Source organism: Rhincodon typus, chromosome 2 (assembly GCF_021869965.1).
Source record: "Rhincodon typus isolate 14 chromosome 2, sRhiTyp1.1, whole genome shotgun sequence".
Classification (NCBI taxonomy): Eukaryota; Metazoa; Chordata; class Chondrichthyes; order Orectolobiformes; family Rhincodontidae; genus Rhincodon; species Rhincodon typus.
Genome location: NC_063333.1, coordinates 101201771 through 101220373, shown reverse-complemented (window position 1 = coordinate 101220373; position 18603 = coordinate 101201771). Strand labels below are relative to the sequence as shown.

The 18603-nt window shown below is 40.8% G+C and overlaps 1 protein-coding gene across 5 annotated transcripts in view; it reads left to right on the top strand.

Annotated features, from left to right (window-relative positions):
• The first annotated feature begins 11482 nt into the window (after window positions 1–11482).
• tent4a (terminal nucleotidyltransferase 4A) overlaps window positions 11483–18603 on the top strand; it is a 38752-nt gene continuing 31631 nt past the window's right edge. For all 5 annotated transcript variants that reach the window (XM_048614848.1, XM_048614843.1, XM_048614834.1 and 2 more), the window contains exons 1-2: window positions 11483–11601; window positions 12744–12790. In XM_048614848.1, coding sequence (XP_048470805.1) covers window positions 11494–11601; window positions 12744–12790 — 155 coding nt within the window. In that variant the 5' untranslated portion in view covers window positions 11483–11493. The remainder of the gene's footprint in view (window positions 11602–12743; window positions 12791–18603) is intronic.

Below are 18603 nucleotides of genomic sequence, written 5' to 3'. Positions count from 1 at the left end.
CTCGTCGTAGAATTCACCAACTTCAAAATCTTCCCACCCCCGGCCTCATCCCACGTCCAGCCCTCCGCCTCGTTCCTGCATCCTTGACCTGACACAACCTGTCCATCTTCCTTCTCACCTATCTGCCCCACCCTTCCTCCTGACCAATCTCTACAATACCTTACCTGCATCTACCTATCACCATCCACTACCTTCCCTCAGCCCCACGCTCCTCCACTTATTTCTGAGCTCCCTTTCCCCTCCCCAGCCCTGATGAAGGGTCCTGACTCATAATATCGATTTTCCTGCTCTTTGGATGTTGTCTGACCTGCTGTACTCTTCCAGCTACACATTCTATCGAAACCAGATGGTTGTATGCTCTCGACTAAGGCACTGGAAAAGACAATGGCACCATTGACCAAACATTCTTCTCACTAATATCTGGGGGCTTCTGCTAAAATTGTGACATTCTACAGACTAGTAAAACAACAGCCTGATTATAGTCACACTCGCAGATAATGTTCCAGATATAACTACTGTCCTTGGCATGGCAGCACCATGGTATACCATTGGGAAAAGGCTGCTCTTGGATTTCTCAACATTTCTCATGGTATCAGGTCAAACAAGGCAAGGACTACTTCTGCTAATTACCAATGTGTTAATTATTGTCATGATTGTCTTTCATATCTTCATATCCAAGCTTATTTTCATGTGTGTTGTGCACATTTGGAGTTTTCTTTTTTTTTCTTTATTTGTTCATGGGATGAGAGCATCTTTGGCTAGGCAGCATTTTTTCTTGCCCATCCCTAATTGCCCAGAGGGCAGTTAAGAGTCAACCACGTTGCTGTAGGTCTGGAGTCACGTGTAGGCCATACCAGGTAACGATGGCACTTTGCTTCCCTAAAGGACATTAGTGAACCAGATGGGTTTATCCAACGATTGACAATGGATTCATGGCCATCATTAGACCCTTAATTCCAGATATTTATGAATTCAAATTCCACCATTTGCTGTAGTGGGATTCGAACCCAGGTCCCCAGACTATTATCTGGGTCTCTGGATTAACAGTCCAGCGATTAATTACCATTAGGCCATTGCCTCCCTCAGGCTTCTGTTCCTCCTTCATGTTGCTCCATTTGGTCGTGTGACCTTAAAATCTTGTCTCACTGTACACTTGATCACTCTGTGGGTAACCAGCTTCCTTGCATAAGATGTTTGATCTTTTGCCTTGCGCCCAAAATAGGCAGTTCTGCACTTGTATGCATGCACCAACTTCATTATTCCTGATTTTCCAAGAGTTTTGTCCTGTATTTAAGAACCTAGATAGGTTTGGGCTTGGTGGCGTTGTTTGTGCTTGCGTTCCAAATATGCTTCTACTGTTGACGGTAAGCACATATCTGAAAGCGTAGACGTAAAAAGCTAACATAGCAATGTGAAAATCTTGTTTGCTCACCCTGTACTTCATGATAAGTACCTTTTACAGTACAAACCCATTCCTCAGTAAGACCATTGGACCTAGGACATTGCTGTGTAGCCTGTCACATGGCTTATGCCCCAATTGGCATACGTGGCCATGAAAGGTCAGTCTGTGTATTTTGGCGTAATGTTCAGGTGTACTGAACAGAAACTATGTTGCAATCATCGTACTTGACCTGGTTACGCTTCAAGTGCTCTTTAACTGCCGGACAGTTGGAAATTCGGAGAAGTATTCAGTGATTAGAAGAAATTGTCAGCACGTGGAAAAGAAATCTGTAGTGACTTTTGAATCAAAGAACTGGTCGACTTTGATCCCTGGCCAGTAAACAGTATCCCATGCCAGGCATCCTGTTCACTCTATGACCATAAGCCCTTTAATTTAGCTGTGATAATGCGTCCTGACAAAGAACTTCAGACACCAACTCTTAGCTCTTGAAAAACCATGCTTTTTGAGATACCTGGTGCATCTCCATATGGCCAAAAGCATCCGAGTATGTTTGACACCCCTTGGGCTGTTCATCTGTGATAACTTTACAATGTGTCTTCAGTTGTGTGTTCATTACCAGCTGCTTCTTGAAGTTGGTTGTATTTATCCTGTCCAAAATTCATCAGTGCTACTGTAAGCATATCTTTCTACTCATTGTCCATGCTGTCTTCATGCAGGTCTCGAGTAGAATTTCTTCATTCTTCCTCAGATCTGGTAATCTGCTCAAAGACTTTGGCGACCATTTTGGCACCGAATTGCAGCAAACTTCAAAGCCATTTTCCTGTACTTTGGAAGTCATTTGAAGTCTAGATGGTGCCCTTTTGTGATTTTGCCAAATCATTCCAATGGTGTGAGATCGGTTTCCACAGTGACCTGCTTACCAAACGGGTACTGATGGAATCTTGTGATAACAAATACCAGAGCGGGTGTTTCGTGCTGTATATTGGATTGTACTGGTGGTAGACTTTTGGATCGAAAAGCAAATTGTTTTGCTGTCTTGCAAGATGTATGCTTCTAGCCTTTCTGAAATGCATTGACTTCCAGATTTCACATCATTCTTGGATCATAGAGACTTGATGATTTGGCACATGGTCCTCCACCTATGCATATGGTACGTGCGTTAGGAAATTTAAAAATCTGAGACAGCTCTCCCAGGTCTCTTACCTTGGGTAGTAACCAAATGACATAAACCTTTAACTTTGCATGCGTCAGACAGATCCCGTAACCTGAATAGAGATCCAAGAAAGATAATCTGACCTACGTTCACCTGGCAGTAATTGCTTTGAAGATGAATCTTTCGCAACAAATTGCCACTGAAGGAATGTAGATTTTTTTCACACTTGTTTAAAAATTTGCCTAGCATAGCAATATCATTGTCAATACATAGACATCCAGGGATATTTTCTGTAATTCTGTCCATATGCTAAATGATCAGATCTTGAACGACAGTTGGACCAAAATGTAGCGATAGAAAGCAATATCTTCAAAATGATGTTCTGAAAGTCGTGATTCCCTGAGATTCCTTTTCTAAGTGAATCAGCCAATATCGGTGTTTAACATGGAGGAGAAGTTAGCTTGGATAAGAAGTTAGCTCCTGTGAATTGAGGATGCTCTTCCTCTAATGTTGAATTTTGCATGGACGTCTCCTCTTACAGAAAGGTTTAGACATCGTGGGTCCAAACATGCAACCGTTTATGCCATCTTTCAGCACGCACAAAATAGCCTTGTGTGTTGATGTACGTGATTGATTATGCTATTCTGTTCCATTTTATCCAGTTTGCTCCTAAGCTTCACTTGTATGTGAACACTGTGTTTTCTGGGAGGGTCGGTTGACAGAATTGTGTCTTCTGAGGTGCAGTAAATCATCACCACCATTTGGAATTTCTTATGGCATTGAATGTGTTTGAGAGAATATTTTGTAAGTCCTGGACAGACTCAGTTGCAAGTATTCTTGATCTCTTTTGCAATCTGTATCTTAAGTGGTCTCATGAAAGGCCGTAATGTTGAGAACCAGATATGTTGCTAATCCTACGATTGCTGGTCCAGCTGTGTCCGTCAGGTAAAGTAATTGTGGGTTTTTTGTAATATTGCCAGAGCTACATGTCAATGTTGATATTGTTTATGGACCAGACCAAACCCCCTCAAAATATTCAGACAATAGTCTAGACCCAAACCATTACTTATTTTAAAGGTAACCGTAAGGTGTTGCATTCTAGATGCAACTCAATTGGTCAAATTACCAGATTTGAAGCAAAATGTGCTTTATTCATCCACTATAGTTAAAATACAACAAAAAGAAGGAATTGGAATAACTTAACTCTATTGGAAGTCTTAATTAGAAATAGTTACTGTGTCTATTATTCGATTTTATTCTATTAACTGTTCCAATATAGTAACATCCCATAAACTCATCCTTGGCAAAAGGCAAATTTAGAACACAGATTTTCTATGTGCAACTCCAGTAGCCCAAGAGGAAAAACATTAGGAAAACTCAAGTGTGTAGCAGGTGGTGGAAATTTACTGCAGATTCCAACACTGCTGAGACCATAGCAAAGACTGCTCAATGCTAAAACTAAAAATCCTGGTTCTGTGTGGGAGCTTGACCACACCTATTGAGGCTACCTCTATTGTTCCAATTTTTTTTTTTTAAAAAACACCTAAGGCTTCACAAGTAGTTTATCGTCTCATAGAATGCTGGACACCTGTCTCCCAATCTCGCTCTAAAAGAAACCAGGACAAAACATGCCTCTTAAAGCCACGGTATCATCACAAATAGCAGTGCAGTGATGGGTATCTTATTGTATGCAATTAATAAGATCATAAGATGTAGGAGCAGAATAGGGCTCATTGAGTTTGCTCTACAATTCAATCATGGCTGATATGTTTCTCGACCCCATTCTTCCTGCTTTCCTCCCTAAGCCCTTGATCCCCTTACCAGTCAAGAACCTATCTGTCTTTGTCGTAAATACACTCCATGACTTGGCTTTCACAGCCCTCTGCAACAATGAGGTGCACGGGCTGAAGAAATTACTCCTGTTCTCAGTTCTAAAGGGTTATGCCATCACTCTGAGGCAGTCCCTCGGGTCCGAATTTCTCTTCCTAGTGGAAGCATCTTCTCTACATCCATTCTATCCAGGCCTCTGTGTTCTGTAATTTTCAATCAGATTGCCTCCTCATCCCTTTAAATTCTATTGACTACAGACCCAGAGTCCTCAACCATTGCTCATATGTCGAGTCATTCATCCCTGGGATCATTCTTGCAAACCTCCTCTGTCGCCCCCGCCCCCCCCCTTCCCCCCCCCCCCCCCCCCCCACCACCGCCCCACCCCCACCCCCTCACCCCCACCCACCCAACGCCAGCACATCTAACCTCACACTTTGCCACATAGTATTCTATCTGCTACTCCTCTGCCCACTTGCCTAGCATGGCCAAGTCTTTCTGCAGACTCCCTGTTTCAATACTGCCTGTCCCTCCAAATATCTTTGTTGCTCAATTTGAAGATGATACAATTGATACAATCGTTATATGTATAAAATTAATGTACAGAGTTATATATCATTAATGTATAAAGTGAATAGTTATGGTAACAACATGGATCCCAGTAGAACTCTACTAGTCACTGCCGTCCTGAAAAAGACCCCTTATCCCAACTTTCTGCCTTCAGCCAGTCAGCCAATCTTATAATCCATGCTTGTACAGCATGGGCTTTATCTTATTTAGCAGCCTCCTATGCGGCACCTTGTCAAAAGCCTTCTGGAAATCCAAATGGATCATGTCTACTAGAGGCGCTTTGATAAATTTGGTCCTTATCTCCTTAATGAAGTCTATACCCGAGTATGACCTCCCTCTGACAAAGCTGTTTGGACTCTGCCCTACTTCACTGTGCACTTCACAATCTCATCCTTAATAATGGGTTTTAAAATTTTAGCAATGACTGAGGTCAGGCTAATTGGCCTATAGGTTCCTGTCTTCTGCCTCCTTCCCTTCATAAACCGGATGTTACAATAGCCATTTTCCAGTCCTCTGGGACCCTTTCTAACTCCATAATTCCTGAAAGATCACCACCTCTACAATTTCCTGAGCTATCTCCCTTCAGAACCCTGGGTGTAGTCCATTCAGTCTTGGTGAGTTATCTGCTCTCAAACCTTTAGGCTTCCTCCCACCTTCTTCCTGTTGGCCAGTGCATTAACCTCTGTCCTCGACTCTCTCCAACTTCTGATGTGTTGCTGGTGTCTTCCACTGTGAAAACTGATGCCATTATAGTTTCCCTCTGGTTTTTAAAGGCTTCCCAATCCTCTGGCTTCCCACTAATATTCACCACATTGTATGCTTTTTCTTTTGCTTTTATGCTATCCTTGACTTACCTTGTCAGTCATAGGTGCCTTCTTCTTCCTTGGGATGAATTTCTGTTGTGCCTCCCTGAATTACTCCCAGAAACTCCTGCTATTGCTGCTCCACTGTCTTCCCTGCTAGGCTCCCCTTCCATTCAACTCCGGCCAGCTCCTCCCTCATGTCTTTGTAGTTACCTTTACTCAATTGTAATATTATTATATCTGATTCAGGCTTCTCCCTCTCAAATTGCAGAGTGAACTTTATCATCTTATGATCACTACCCCGAGAGGTTCCTTCACATTAGACTCCCTAATCAAGCCTGCTTTGTTAAGCACATCACCAAATCCAGAATTGCCTGTTCCCTAGTGTGATCTCCCACAAGCCGCTCCAAAAAACCATCTTGTAGAGATTTCATGAATTCCTTTTCTTGGGATCTACTGCCAACATGATTTTTTTTTTCTTTGTCCACCTGTGTATTGAAGTCCCTTCTGATTTTTGTCATAGTGCCTTTCTTGCATGCATGATCTATTTTCTGATTTTATTTTCTTCGCCACATGCTAGCTGCTGCTCAGACGTCTGTACACAACTGTCTTTTTTTTTCTCTTTTGAGGTTCCTCTACTCTACCCACACAGATCCTATGCTTTCCGATTCTATATCATCTCATGCTATCAATTTAGTTTCATTTCTTACCAACAAGGCAACCCCCTCTCTTTGCTCGTCTGCCTATTCTTTCAATAGGACAAGTATCTTTGGATATTTAGTTCTTAGCTCTGATCCCCAGCAGCCATGTCTCTGTGAGACTCCCAACACCGTATCCGCCAATTTTAACCTGCACCACAAGCTCAGTTACTTTTTTTTTTAATTTGGCGTGCAGTGTTTCAAATACTAAGTACAACACCCTCAGTCCTATGTTGACGCCTTCTTTCTTGTAGTTGTCCCCTTATCTGCTGTGCCTGAAGTTAGATTCCTGACCCTTTCTATGCTGTCTGTTCTATTACTCATGCTGAAAACTTCAATAACCTCTGCTGAGCACCCCCTACTTAACTTTTTCCATGGATCTGAACCCCCTCCTCATTTCCACCATTTAGTTGCGAGCCCTATTTGCAGCCCTAGCTTATACGATTCGTAAGGACTCTGGTCTCATCATTATACAGGTGGAGCCCGTCCCATCGGAACAGCTCCTTACTTCCCCAGTACTGATGCTGATATCCCATGAAATCAAACCTGTTTCTCATTCCAGTCTTTGAGCCATGCATTTACCTATTTAATCTCTTTAATCCTTTAATACTTCTTAGGTTCTGCTTTTTAATGCAGTCCTTAGCTGCTGATATTCTTTCAGTGGAACCTCTTTCGTCTTTCTACTTTTATTATTACTGATACCTACGTGGACCATGACAACTGCATCTTTCCCCTCCCAATCGAAGTCCTCTGCAGCCCAGATGAGAGCTCCTGAATTCGGGCACCAAACAGGCAACGCAGCTTTCGGGACTCTTGATCCTGGCCCAGAGAACAATGACAATACCGTCTCTGATTACAGTTTTATGTTTCTCTTTTTTTTTTTCTCCCCCATCTTGAATGGCTCCCTGTACCACAGTGCTTTTTTTTTGTGTTATCCTCTGTACAGCCCCACCCCAATGTACACAGAGCAAGAATTCAAACCTAATAGACAAATTTGAAGGGCTCAGGCTCCTTCAGCACTAACTGCTGGATCCCTGTACCTGCCTCGCTCTTAGTCATACCCACCTGTCCCTGACCACTGAGTTTGAGGTAGTTAATCTAAAGGGAGTGACTGCCTCCTGAAACACAGCATCTGGGTAACGTTTCCCCCTTCCTGATGTGTTGCAGTGTTCAAAGCTCAGACTCCAGCTCATCAACTGGTGATGCAACATGTGGTCACTATGAACCACATTTGTCGTTAATTTTGCCGTTATTGGTCATATCATTTGACTTCCAGCGAACCTGGTACATATCCTTCAGGAACCTAACTGGTAGGTTATTTGCATTTGTGTACTTGTCCACTTTGACCATGTGTGTATTTGGCAGCTTTCTTTGGACATAAGATTATTCATACCAAAACAGATTAATTGAACATGGTGCATTGTGTGGGCAAAGCCTGTGTGGAAAGCTTGTCAGCCTTCAGGTTCCAGGTTGTTCTACTGTGGGTAAATTTCACCCTTACTGTGGATCTTGCCGTGAACTCTTATACTTATGCAAGTCTCTGGTGTGTTGCTGCTGTAATATTTTGCACATGCTTTTTGTTTGGTGTATCCTGTTGCAGCCTCTGGTTATATCTTTGGAGATAGATTTCTTGCATATGTTAGCCCAGTATCCATTTGTATCACATGACTTCCGGAGATCTTGGAACGTTGGGTAGGCCTGTGGTGGGTCCAACGGACCAAATTGCCCATGCAGCGTGTTTGCTTTCTGTATCCTGACTACTACACTGATGCTGGTCATCGCACCCAATATTGGCAGACGTTGTCTGCCTACAATGTCTTCATATTTTCCATCATTTTTAAGGATGTGTCAGTGTTGTCACACTTATTTTTCTCCAGGTGTTCTTTTCTCAAAGTCATACCCAACATCACTATTCAGACTCTGAAAAACAGTTCTTGCCCTGGTCATAGCACCTACTTCCAAATTGATCACTTCATTCTTGTGGCTTTGCCTAGAAAACTTCAACTCTAGACAGTGAAATATGAAGTTTACTTTTGCACAAAGCTGATTTTCCAGCATTTCCCATTGCAGGATCTCTCTGGTCCTCTTGCAGCAGAGGGTCTGTGCAGCCTTTTTTTTCCAATGGCTGTTTTTATTTTCATTTTTTCTTAACTAATTCTGCCTTGAACAAATTTAAAAAGCACTCCCTATTCTTTGTTTCAAGTGTCTAAATTTTGATATGAAGCCTGTGGGCTTCCAATTCATGGTAAGGAATTTGGTAGTCTTCTTTCTGTGATGTTCCCTGTCTTTTTTTCAAATGCTGTCAATGTCTAGGCAATTTCAAAACTGAAAGAACTGCAGGTGCTGTAAATCAGGAACAAAAACAGAAGTTGTTGAAAAAGCTTAGCCGGTCTGGCAGCATCTGTTGGGGGGAAAAGAAAAATCAAGAGTTAACGTTTTGGGTCTGGTTCTAAGGAAGGGTCACTGACCCAAAACGTTAACTCTGATTTTTTTCACAGATGCTTTTGGTTTTTATTTAGTATTTAACTCATTGCCACATCTCTCTTAGGCATACTCACCTTGAAGAAGTTCTGCTCCTCTTTCCGTCCTCAGGTAGGGTCACCAGACCCGAGACGTTAACTCTGATTTTTTTTTTCTCTACAGATGCTGCCAGACCTGCTGAGCTTTTCCGGCACCTTCTATTTTTGTTCTAGGCGATTTCAGTTGTTTTGCTATTTTAACTTTACCCTGTGTGGAGATTTGGCAATGCAGCTGCTATGTACCTTGCTTAATTAAAACTTCTACCCTGTGCTGTTTCAGCTACAGTTCGATCTTGCTTTCTTAGTTTCTTTCCTTCCCTTTCATCTCCCTTTTTTGTTTTTGCTCAGGAATTACTTGTAAGATGGTCCCAATGGTCCTGTAGCTTCCACTGTTCAATTTGGAACCAGCTCAGGGCCTGAGCAGGCTCGTGAATTAAATACTCACTGTTAATGTTGCTTCTTTTTTGCCCTGGTGTAAATCTAACTTCTGCAATGCTTTTCAAGTCTTGTCAGAGGCCTTCTGTGATGGTTTTCAACCTTGCCTCGTTGCCTTTTTTTTTAATGGTTGTGTATCCCATAGACATTTTTTTTTAAAAAATCATCGAAATGCATAAGTTGTGGGGAGAAATTCCTGTTTATCTGAACTGAAGTGTGAATGCAAGGATTATATGATAGGATATTTTTTCTAACTTGTGGATATCCCACCTTCTTTAAAGTTCAGAATTTTGAGGTATCCACTCGACAAAATAATGCGAGTCCTCTGGACTTGGATGGTTGTCAGATTGCTTAATGCTGATAGACTACAAGTAAAAATTCTCCCGAGGAAAGAGTGCATGCGTTAAGCAACCCAAGTGTATGAGTGAATCACTAGATTTCCATGTAGCAAAAGCATGTTGTACATTTTGTGAAGTGTTTAGGTCTGGGAAGTGTCTGTCTTAGTGCTCACAAGCTCTCGTTCTGTCGCATCCATTCACTCAGTTCTGTTCTGAAGAACATAACTGTTAGAACATTTAAAGGTTTAAATCTCAAAACAGGATTGATATATATGCCGTCACTAACTATTTCTTTACTGCATGCTGTGGCAGTAGTTTGGCTTTCACAATTTAGGTATGTTTTCCTTGGAAGTATAGTAACTTTTATTTCACAAGGAGGATAATCATCTTTCAAAGAATAGGTATCAACAATTAAATAATTCCACAACCGATTTGTTATTTGATTTTTCTGCTTTTTATAGCTACATTAAGGCAAACAGTTTCCACTCTTATTGGTCGATGCTGCGTAAAGATTCAAGTCGAAACAATAACATGACGGTCTTAAATATTTTAGGCAACACTAATCAGAAAAATATTTGCCTAAGAAATGAACATTAGTGCATCTTTTGTTTTACGTATTTACATGTTTTTGATGTTGCAATCACAATGTCCTCCCCTTGTTTCAACTGATATGTATGAAGAACAAGGCTGACTTGGGAAGAAGGGGCTAATGGAGAGAGGAAAGAGGTTCATTGAGTTTTGGTTTTGGGAACAGGGAAATAATCCAAGAATTCTGCAGCAGAATTGGAATCTGAAAGCAGCAACTACATTGATGCAACTTGTGATATTAGTACAGTGAATCCAATTAGACTGTGTGTTAGTCCAAAAAGGTAAAGCGTTACACAGGGAAATAAGGAACGGTTCAGAAACACCATTACAAGGAACCTGCAGGGGGAGGAAGCAGTGTATTCTGTAAATTACTACACTAAATTCTTTCTTGACTATATGATAGAGTCTAGTCCAAATGTGACCATGTTTGCCACAGCTGCAGGGTCCGACCTTTGTATGGCACTTCTTCATGCCATGGATTAGAGGATTAGAAAAATCGAGGGCAAGAAATATTAATACAAGTCAGCAGCCTAGAGGGAGAGTGCCTGCTGGAATCAAATGAAGTATTTATTAAAAACACAGGCACATAGTCATAGTTAATATGCTTTACCAAGATACTAAATAAGAATTGAGTCAGGATAGTATTGGCATAAGTGGAAGGGTTAATAGTTTTGGAAAATGCGCAAATGTGAAAAAGAAATGCTTAATTCTTTAAGTTCGTAACATCCATCAGTAGTGTAAGATTCTCAGGAGTTGAGAAATGTTCAATGAACAATTGCAAGTAGAGCAACATAAATTAATATGGATAATTCATAATAGCTAAATTGATTGAACTGGAATTTAAGAATAATACATAGTTTGACAGTTTTGAAAACATTGCATTGAAATTAAATGGTGGCAGTACAGAATGTGCAGGTTATGATCTTAAATATAATACAAAATAGTTTCTTCCAAACCTTCTGGCTAATGTAAAACATATGACTTCATCCATAAGGAAATCAAAGTATTCTTATTAACTTGTTCTGCATGTTTAATGATCTGTAATTACGAACATTTATTAAAAGTTTGAGTGAGAGGATTGCAAAAACAAACTATTAAATTTTGTTGCAGATCTTCATACAAATTTTTCCCTTCATTTTGTTAGTCTCCATGAAGAAATCATGGACTTCTACAATTTTGTGTCACCACGCCCCGAAGAGGAAACCATGCGTAAAGAAGTAGTGAAACGGATAGAATCTGTTATCAAGGAACTTTGGCCAGCTGCTGATGTGAGTGTTACAATATGAAACTAATTTTCTCTTGAAGTTATTTTTTTCCCTTAACTCTTATTTGCCCAGACAGAAGAGACTCTAAATATAGATGTGTATCATTATGTGTTTGAATATTGAGGTCAAATTTTGTTTAAAATTACATCATTTAATTAAATTGCTGTTTGAGATTCTGGAATTCAAATACTCATATACTTTGTCTAGTCACAATAGCAATAGAAAATATTTTGTGTTGACTATAGTCTGAAATAAAATAGTATGACTACAGTGAGTGAAGCATACATCAAAATGATGAGACTCTGTTGAGATATTGTTGAATGCCAAACTTTAGCTTGCAAGGATACTGAATATTATAACCTTGCATCTACCAGTACTGTGTCTTGACACAGCCAGATAAAATTCAAAGAATTCTCTCTTAAGAGTTAGAAATATCAAAGCAGTGAAAGCAAAGTTCTCATTTTTGATTATGAAATCTGACTCATTTGTGGAATTTTCTGTACTTCCATGTTCTTCTGTTGCTAGTTCTTCTGGATGTAAACAGAATTATTTATGATTCCTTTCATCTTTCTTGAAGCTAGATAATCATGGCATGCCGTGGTTCCATGGGTGCGAGCAATTTGTAGCTTCCTAACTTGATTCTTTCTATATGGTATCAGACCCAAATTCCTCTTCACCTGAAATCAACATTCACAAATCAATCAGAAGGATAGAAACACAAAGTTGTGTATATTTGCACACATTTCAGTTGTGTGGAAAAGATAAAATCAATTACAGTGACTTCAGTCAGCTGGATTAATTGCAGCACTGATCAGGGATGGTGCCACAGTGCAAAATATATGTATTCATTCTGCCAGAATATACTAAATACACTTGTTTTTGATCAGTATAACATTAGATTAAAATTGAAGTTTCAAAGTTAGAAAATATTTCTAATTTGCAATAAATTTTAAAGTATTCCCTTTGAAAAATGTTCTGTTTTCCTTTTAAAATCTCTTTTTTGATCTGTGAATGTAGAATACTTGGGCATTGCACATTCAGTAAATGATACGTAGAAAAATGACAAATTAGAATTTGTAGATGTCTGCCCTTCTTAATATTTGTTACCTTTTGTACTGAAGAATGAATGTATGTTTTCATCACAGGTTCAGATTTTTGGGAGTTTCAGTACAGGACTATACCTCCCGACTAGGTAGGTGCAAGTTGGTGCAAGTTATCTACTAACGTTTGTAATCTCAACCAAATGCTGATGAATTAATTGTTAGTTAAGAATTGATTTGAGTACGTTTTCTAGCTGTGTTTTAATGCAGTAAATTTTCTATCACCTGGGAAAGTGGAAAGAACTTGTTTTTATGTATGCCTTTAACAATTTTTGCAATTTTCACCATCTTAGCATGCCCCATAGTGCTTATAATAACTGGTGGAATTCTTTTGCTTTTGAAGTGGTAATCCTTATTGCAACACTGGAAACATTGCATCATGCTTGTCTACAGCAATGTCACATATACTGCAGTGAGATAATGATCAGATAATCTTGCTTTTTAGTAATGTTAGTTAACGGATAAATATTAGGCCCCTAGGAAGATCCATGGTACTCTCCTTTGAATAGTGTCATGTACAATTTTTTCCAAATAAGAGGGCACGTAGGCCTGAATTTAACTTGTTTTGTGTGAAAGACTGCAATTCTAACAAAGAATAACACAGCCCTAGAATCAGCCTAAATCAAGTGCGATCATTTCTGGAGTAGAACTGAATCTGACTACCTTCTGATTCAATGTGATCATGGTGCCACTGACAAACATTTTAGCTGCATAAGCTTGTTTCCAGGTTTCGCAGAAGAATTGTACACAATTATAGAACCTCAGGTTTTGAATTAGTAAGCTTTAAATTTGGTTGTTGCTTTGTATTGGAAATTTTTTTTGAGAGTTCTGTATTCATGCAGAGTAAATTAATTCAATCTGATCAGTTGTACAAATAAATGTTTGAATATTCTTGATCTTTATATCTGTATCGAATTGAAAGGCTGTGAGGAGTGTGAATTTTGCCAGTTTGTTCAGTTCTATTTTCGATTACATGTTGCCATTTTTTTGTTTAGGCAGAGACAATTGGTTTGGGTTCTCCACTCAGCACAGTGAAATTTTAAGCACATTCCCATCAGCTTTGAGTTCTTCCCTGTTTACAGTCTGACCTTACAGAACTAAGGATTATGCTCATATAGTTTGTGGCTGCTTTCTAGATATGTTCGTAGCAGCCTGTCGGTGGATCCTGCAGTTGTTCATTTTGGTTTTCAAGTGGTTGGGAGCAAGCTTCATCACAGAATTGGTCGAAATTGTAGATGGGAAATAAGTTTTCTCATTGCTGCTCCTATGTCAAAAGTTAATTTTCCTTGGTATTCTTCCTAGCAAAAAGAATCACTTCAAGTATTTTCATTGAATTTCATCCACCACTTCTCTGTGCGTTCCACGAGCCTGTCTACTGTTCTTGAAGTTTTACCCTCCATTCCTCATAGTTCACAATACTTCCAATACATCTGCAAATTTTCAAATTATTCTCTGTACATCAAAGTCCCTTTCATTAACGTTGCTTGGAAAAGGAAGGCTTTAACATTGATACTCAGGAGCTCCACTACAAATCTTCCTCCAGTCTGTAAAGCAGCTATTAGCTATTGCTGTTTCCAAAACCTCAGTCCGATTTGGTATCAGTGTTGCAACTGCCCCTTTATCGTAAAGAGTAAGTGTCCAAAATGCTAAAATGGCTGCCATGCATGTACAGCGTTGACCTGTGACATAACATAAGAACATAAGAACTAGGAGCAGGAGTAGGCCGTCTGGCCCTTCGAGCCTGCTCCGCCATTCAATAAGATCATGGCTGATCCTTTCGTGGACTCAGATCCACTTGCCCGCGTTCTCACCGTATCCCTTAATTCCTTTATTGTTCAAAAAAAATCTATTTTTTTTTTAAAAGCGTTTACTGAAGTAGCATCAACTACTTCACTGGGCAAGGAATTCCATAGATTAACAACCCTCTGGGTGAAGAAATTCCTTCTCAGTTCAGTCCTAAATCTGCTCCCTCTAATCTTGAGGCTATGCCCTCTTGTCCTAGCTTCACCTGCCAGTGGAAACATCCTCTCTACTTCTATCTTATCTATTCCCTTCATAATTTTAGATGTTTCTATAAGATCCCCCCTCAATCTTCTGAATTCCAATGAATATAATCCCAATCTACTCAGTCTCTCCTTATAAGCTAACCCCGTCAACTCCGGAATCAACCTAGTGAACCTCCTTTGCACCCCCTCCAGTGCCAGTACATCCTTTCTCAAGTAAGGAAACCCCAAAACTGCACATTCCATTTGCCTTCCTAATTACTTGTTGTACCTGCAGACCTACCTTCTGTGATTCATGCACAAGGACACCCAGGTCCCTCTGCATAGCAGCATGCTGCAACTTTTTACCATTCAAGTAATAATCCTTTTTACTATTACTCCTACCAAAATGTATGACTTCACATTTATTTACATTGTATTCCATCTGCCAGACCTTTGCCCACTCACTCAATGTATCTATGTTCCTCTGCAAAGTTTCACAGTCCTCTGCACACTTTGCTTTGCCACTCATCTTAGTGTCATCTGCAAACTTTGACACCCTACACATGGTCCCCAGCTCTAAATCATCTATATAAATTGTAAATAATTGCGGTCCCAACACCGATCCCTGAGGCACACCACTAGTCACTGACTGCCAGCTAGAATAGCACTCATTTATCCCCACTCTTTGCTTCCTGTTAGTCAACCAATCCTCTATCCATGCTAATACTTTATCCTTAATGCCATGCATCCTTATGCAGTAGCCTCTTGTGCGGCACCTTGTCAAAGGCCTTTTGGAAGTCTAGGTACACCACATCCACTGGGTCCCCATTTTCCACCTCGCTCGTAATGTCTTTATAGAATTCCAGAAGATTTGTCAAGCATGACCTGCCCTTCATGAACCCATGCTGCATCTGCCCAATGGGACAATTTCTATCAAGGTGCCTTGCTATTTCTTCCTTGATAATAGACTCAAGCATCTTCCCCACTACAGAGGTTAAGCTAACTGGTCTATAATTCCCCATCTTTTGTCTACTTCCCTTTTTAAACAGTGGCGTCACATTTGCTGTTTTCCAGTCTGCTGGGACTGCCCCAGAGTCCAGCGAATTTTGGAAAATTACCGCCAGTGCACCTGCTATTTCTCCCGCCATCTCTTTTAGTACCCTGGTATGCATTCCATCAGGGCCAGGAGACTTATCAATCCTTATCTCCATTAGCTTGCCCAACACTACCTCCTCCATAATTATGATTGTTTCCAGGTCCTCACCTACCTTTGTCTCTCTGTCTATTACTGGCAAGTTATTAGTGTCCTCCACTGTGAAGGCCGATACAAAATACCTGTTCAATGCCTCGGCCATTTCATCATATCCCATAACTAAATTCCCCTTCTCATGCTCTAAAGGGCCAACGTTTACTTTAGCCACTCTTTTTCGTTTTATATATTTATAGAAACTTTTCCTATCTGTCTTTATATTCTGTGCTAGTTTTTTCTCATGTTCTTTCTTACTTTTCCTTATAGCTCTTTTTGTGGCTTTCTGTTGACCTTTAAAGTTTTCCCAATCTTCCAGTTTCATGCTGTTTTTGGCCACTTTGTATGCCTTCTCTTTCAATTTGATAGCCTCCCTTATTTCTTTAGACACCCATGGCAGATTACCCCTTTTCTTACAGTCCTTCCTTTTCATTGGAATATACTTTTGCTGAGCACTTTGAAAGATTGCTTTGAAAGTCCTCCACTGCTCGTCAACTGTCCCACCGTAAAATCTTTGTTTCCAGTTTACTTTAGCCAAGTCCTCCCTCATTCTATTGTAGTTCCCCTTGTTCAAGCACAGGACCCTTGTATTGGATTTTATCTTCACACTCTCCATCTGTATTCTAAATTCAACCATACTGTGATCACTCCTTCCAAGAGGATCCCTAACTATGAGGTCATTAATTATTCCGGTCTCATTACACAGGACCAGGTCGAGGATAGCTTGCTCCCGCATTGGTTCCATTACATACTGTTCAAGAAAACTATCACGGATACACTCAACGAACTCCTCCTCAAGGCTACCCTGACCGAGCTGGTTCGACCAATCTACATGTAGGTTAAAATCCCCCATGATAATTGCCGTACCATTTTTACAGGCATTAGTTATTTCTTTGTTTATTGCCCGCCCCAATGTGATGTTATTATTTGGTGGCCTATAGACTGCGCCTATCAGTGACTTTTTCCTCTTAGAATTTCTAATTTCCACCCAAATGGATTCAACCTCATTCTCCATAGAACCTATATCATCTCTCAGCACCGCCCTGATGGCATCCTTGAATATCAGAGCTACACCACCTCCCTTACCTTCCTGTCTGTCCTTCCGAATAGTCTGGTACCCTTGGATATTTAACTCCCAGTCGTGACCATCCTGTAACCATGTCTCCGTAATGGCTACCAAATCATATTCATTTGCGATGATTTGTGCCGTTAACTCATCAACCTTGTTACGAATGCTACGAGCATTCAGGTAAAGTGCCTTTATGCTAGCTTTCTTACCCTCATGATTTCCAACATCTCTAATAATATCTCCTGAGTTATCCTTCCTTTTTGCTTCTTTCATAGTCTGCCTTGAACTTAAACCCTCCTGCACACATGCTAACCTGCTGCTTACCTTTTTATTTACCGTCATACTCCCTGTCGTTTTCCCTTTCCCTTCCCCCCAACTCACTAGTTTAAAGTCCTAGTGACCACCCTATTTATCCTGTTCGCAAGAACACTGGTTCCAGATCGGTTCAGGTGGAGACCGTCCCATCGGTACAGATCCCTCCGGTTCCAAAACTGATGCCAATGCCCCATGAAATGGAACCCCTCTTTCCCACACCACTCCCTTAGCCACGTGTTTACTTCCCTAATTTTCTTATCCCTAAGCCAATTTGCACGTGGCTCAGGCAGTAATCCGGAGATTATGACTCTCGAGGACCTGTTCCTTAATTTCGTTCCTAGTGCTTGATAATCCCCAAACAGGCCCTCCATCCTAGCCTTGCCTATGTTGTTAGTCCCAACGTGGACCACAACTGGATCCTCCCCCTCCCGCTCCAATATCCTTTCAAGCCGGTCAGAGATGTCCTGCACCCTGGCACCGGGCAGGCAACACACCCTGCGGGACTCCCGATCCGGCTTGCAAAGGATACTATCTATCCCCCGACGATAAAATCCCCTATAACTACCACTTGTCTATTTGCTCCCCCCTCTTGAATGGCCTTCTGCACCATGGTGCCACGCTGAGCTGGCTCATCCTCCCCGCAGCCCTTTTCCTCATCCACACAGGGAGCAAGTATCTCGTACCTGTTGGATAAGGTCAAAAGCTGAGGCTCCTCCACTCCTGAACTCAGGATCCCCCTACCTGCCTCACTTGCAGTCACACCCTGTTGTCCCTGATCACTAACTGAATTTGAATTACTTAATCTACCAGGTGTGACTGCCTCCTGAAACAAAGCGTCCAGGTAACTCTCCCCCTCCCGGATTTGCCACAGTGTTTGAAGCTCAGGTTCCAGATCTTCAACTCTGAGCCGGAGTCCTTCCAGCAACCAACACTTGCTGCAGATGTGGTCACTGCCGTTCACAATGGGATCAGCCAGCTCCCACATCATACAGCTACAGCACATCACCTGCCCAACCATCTCTACTTAGTTAATTACTTTATTACTTTATTTCAATTTATGAGTTAAATACTTTCTAATACTTCTCTGCTATGGTCCTTTCAAATAACCAATTAATATATAAATAAAAACAAAGAAAGTAAATTTTTAACCAATTACACAATACAGAAGAAATAGAAAAAGTATAAAAACCTTACTTTACCAACACACCACAGAGTCCTTTTTTTTTTGGTTAGAGGAGGAGGGCGGGTGGGAGACACTACACGTTTAGTGTCTCGGGTTCAGCCGCTGCC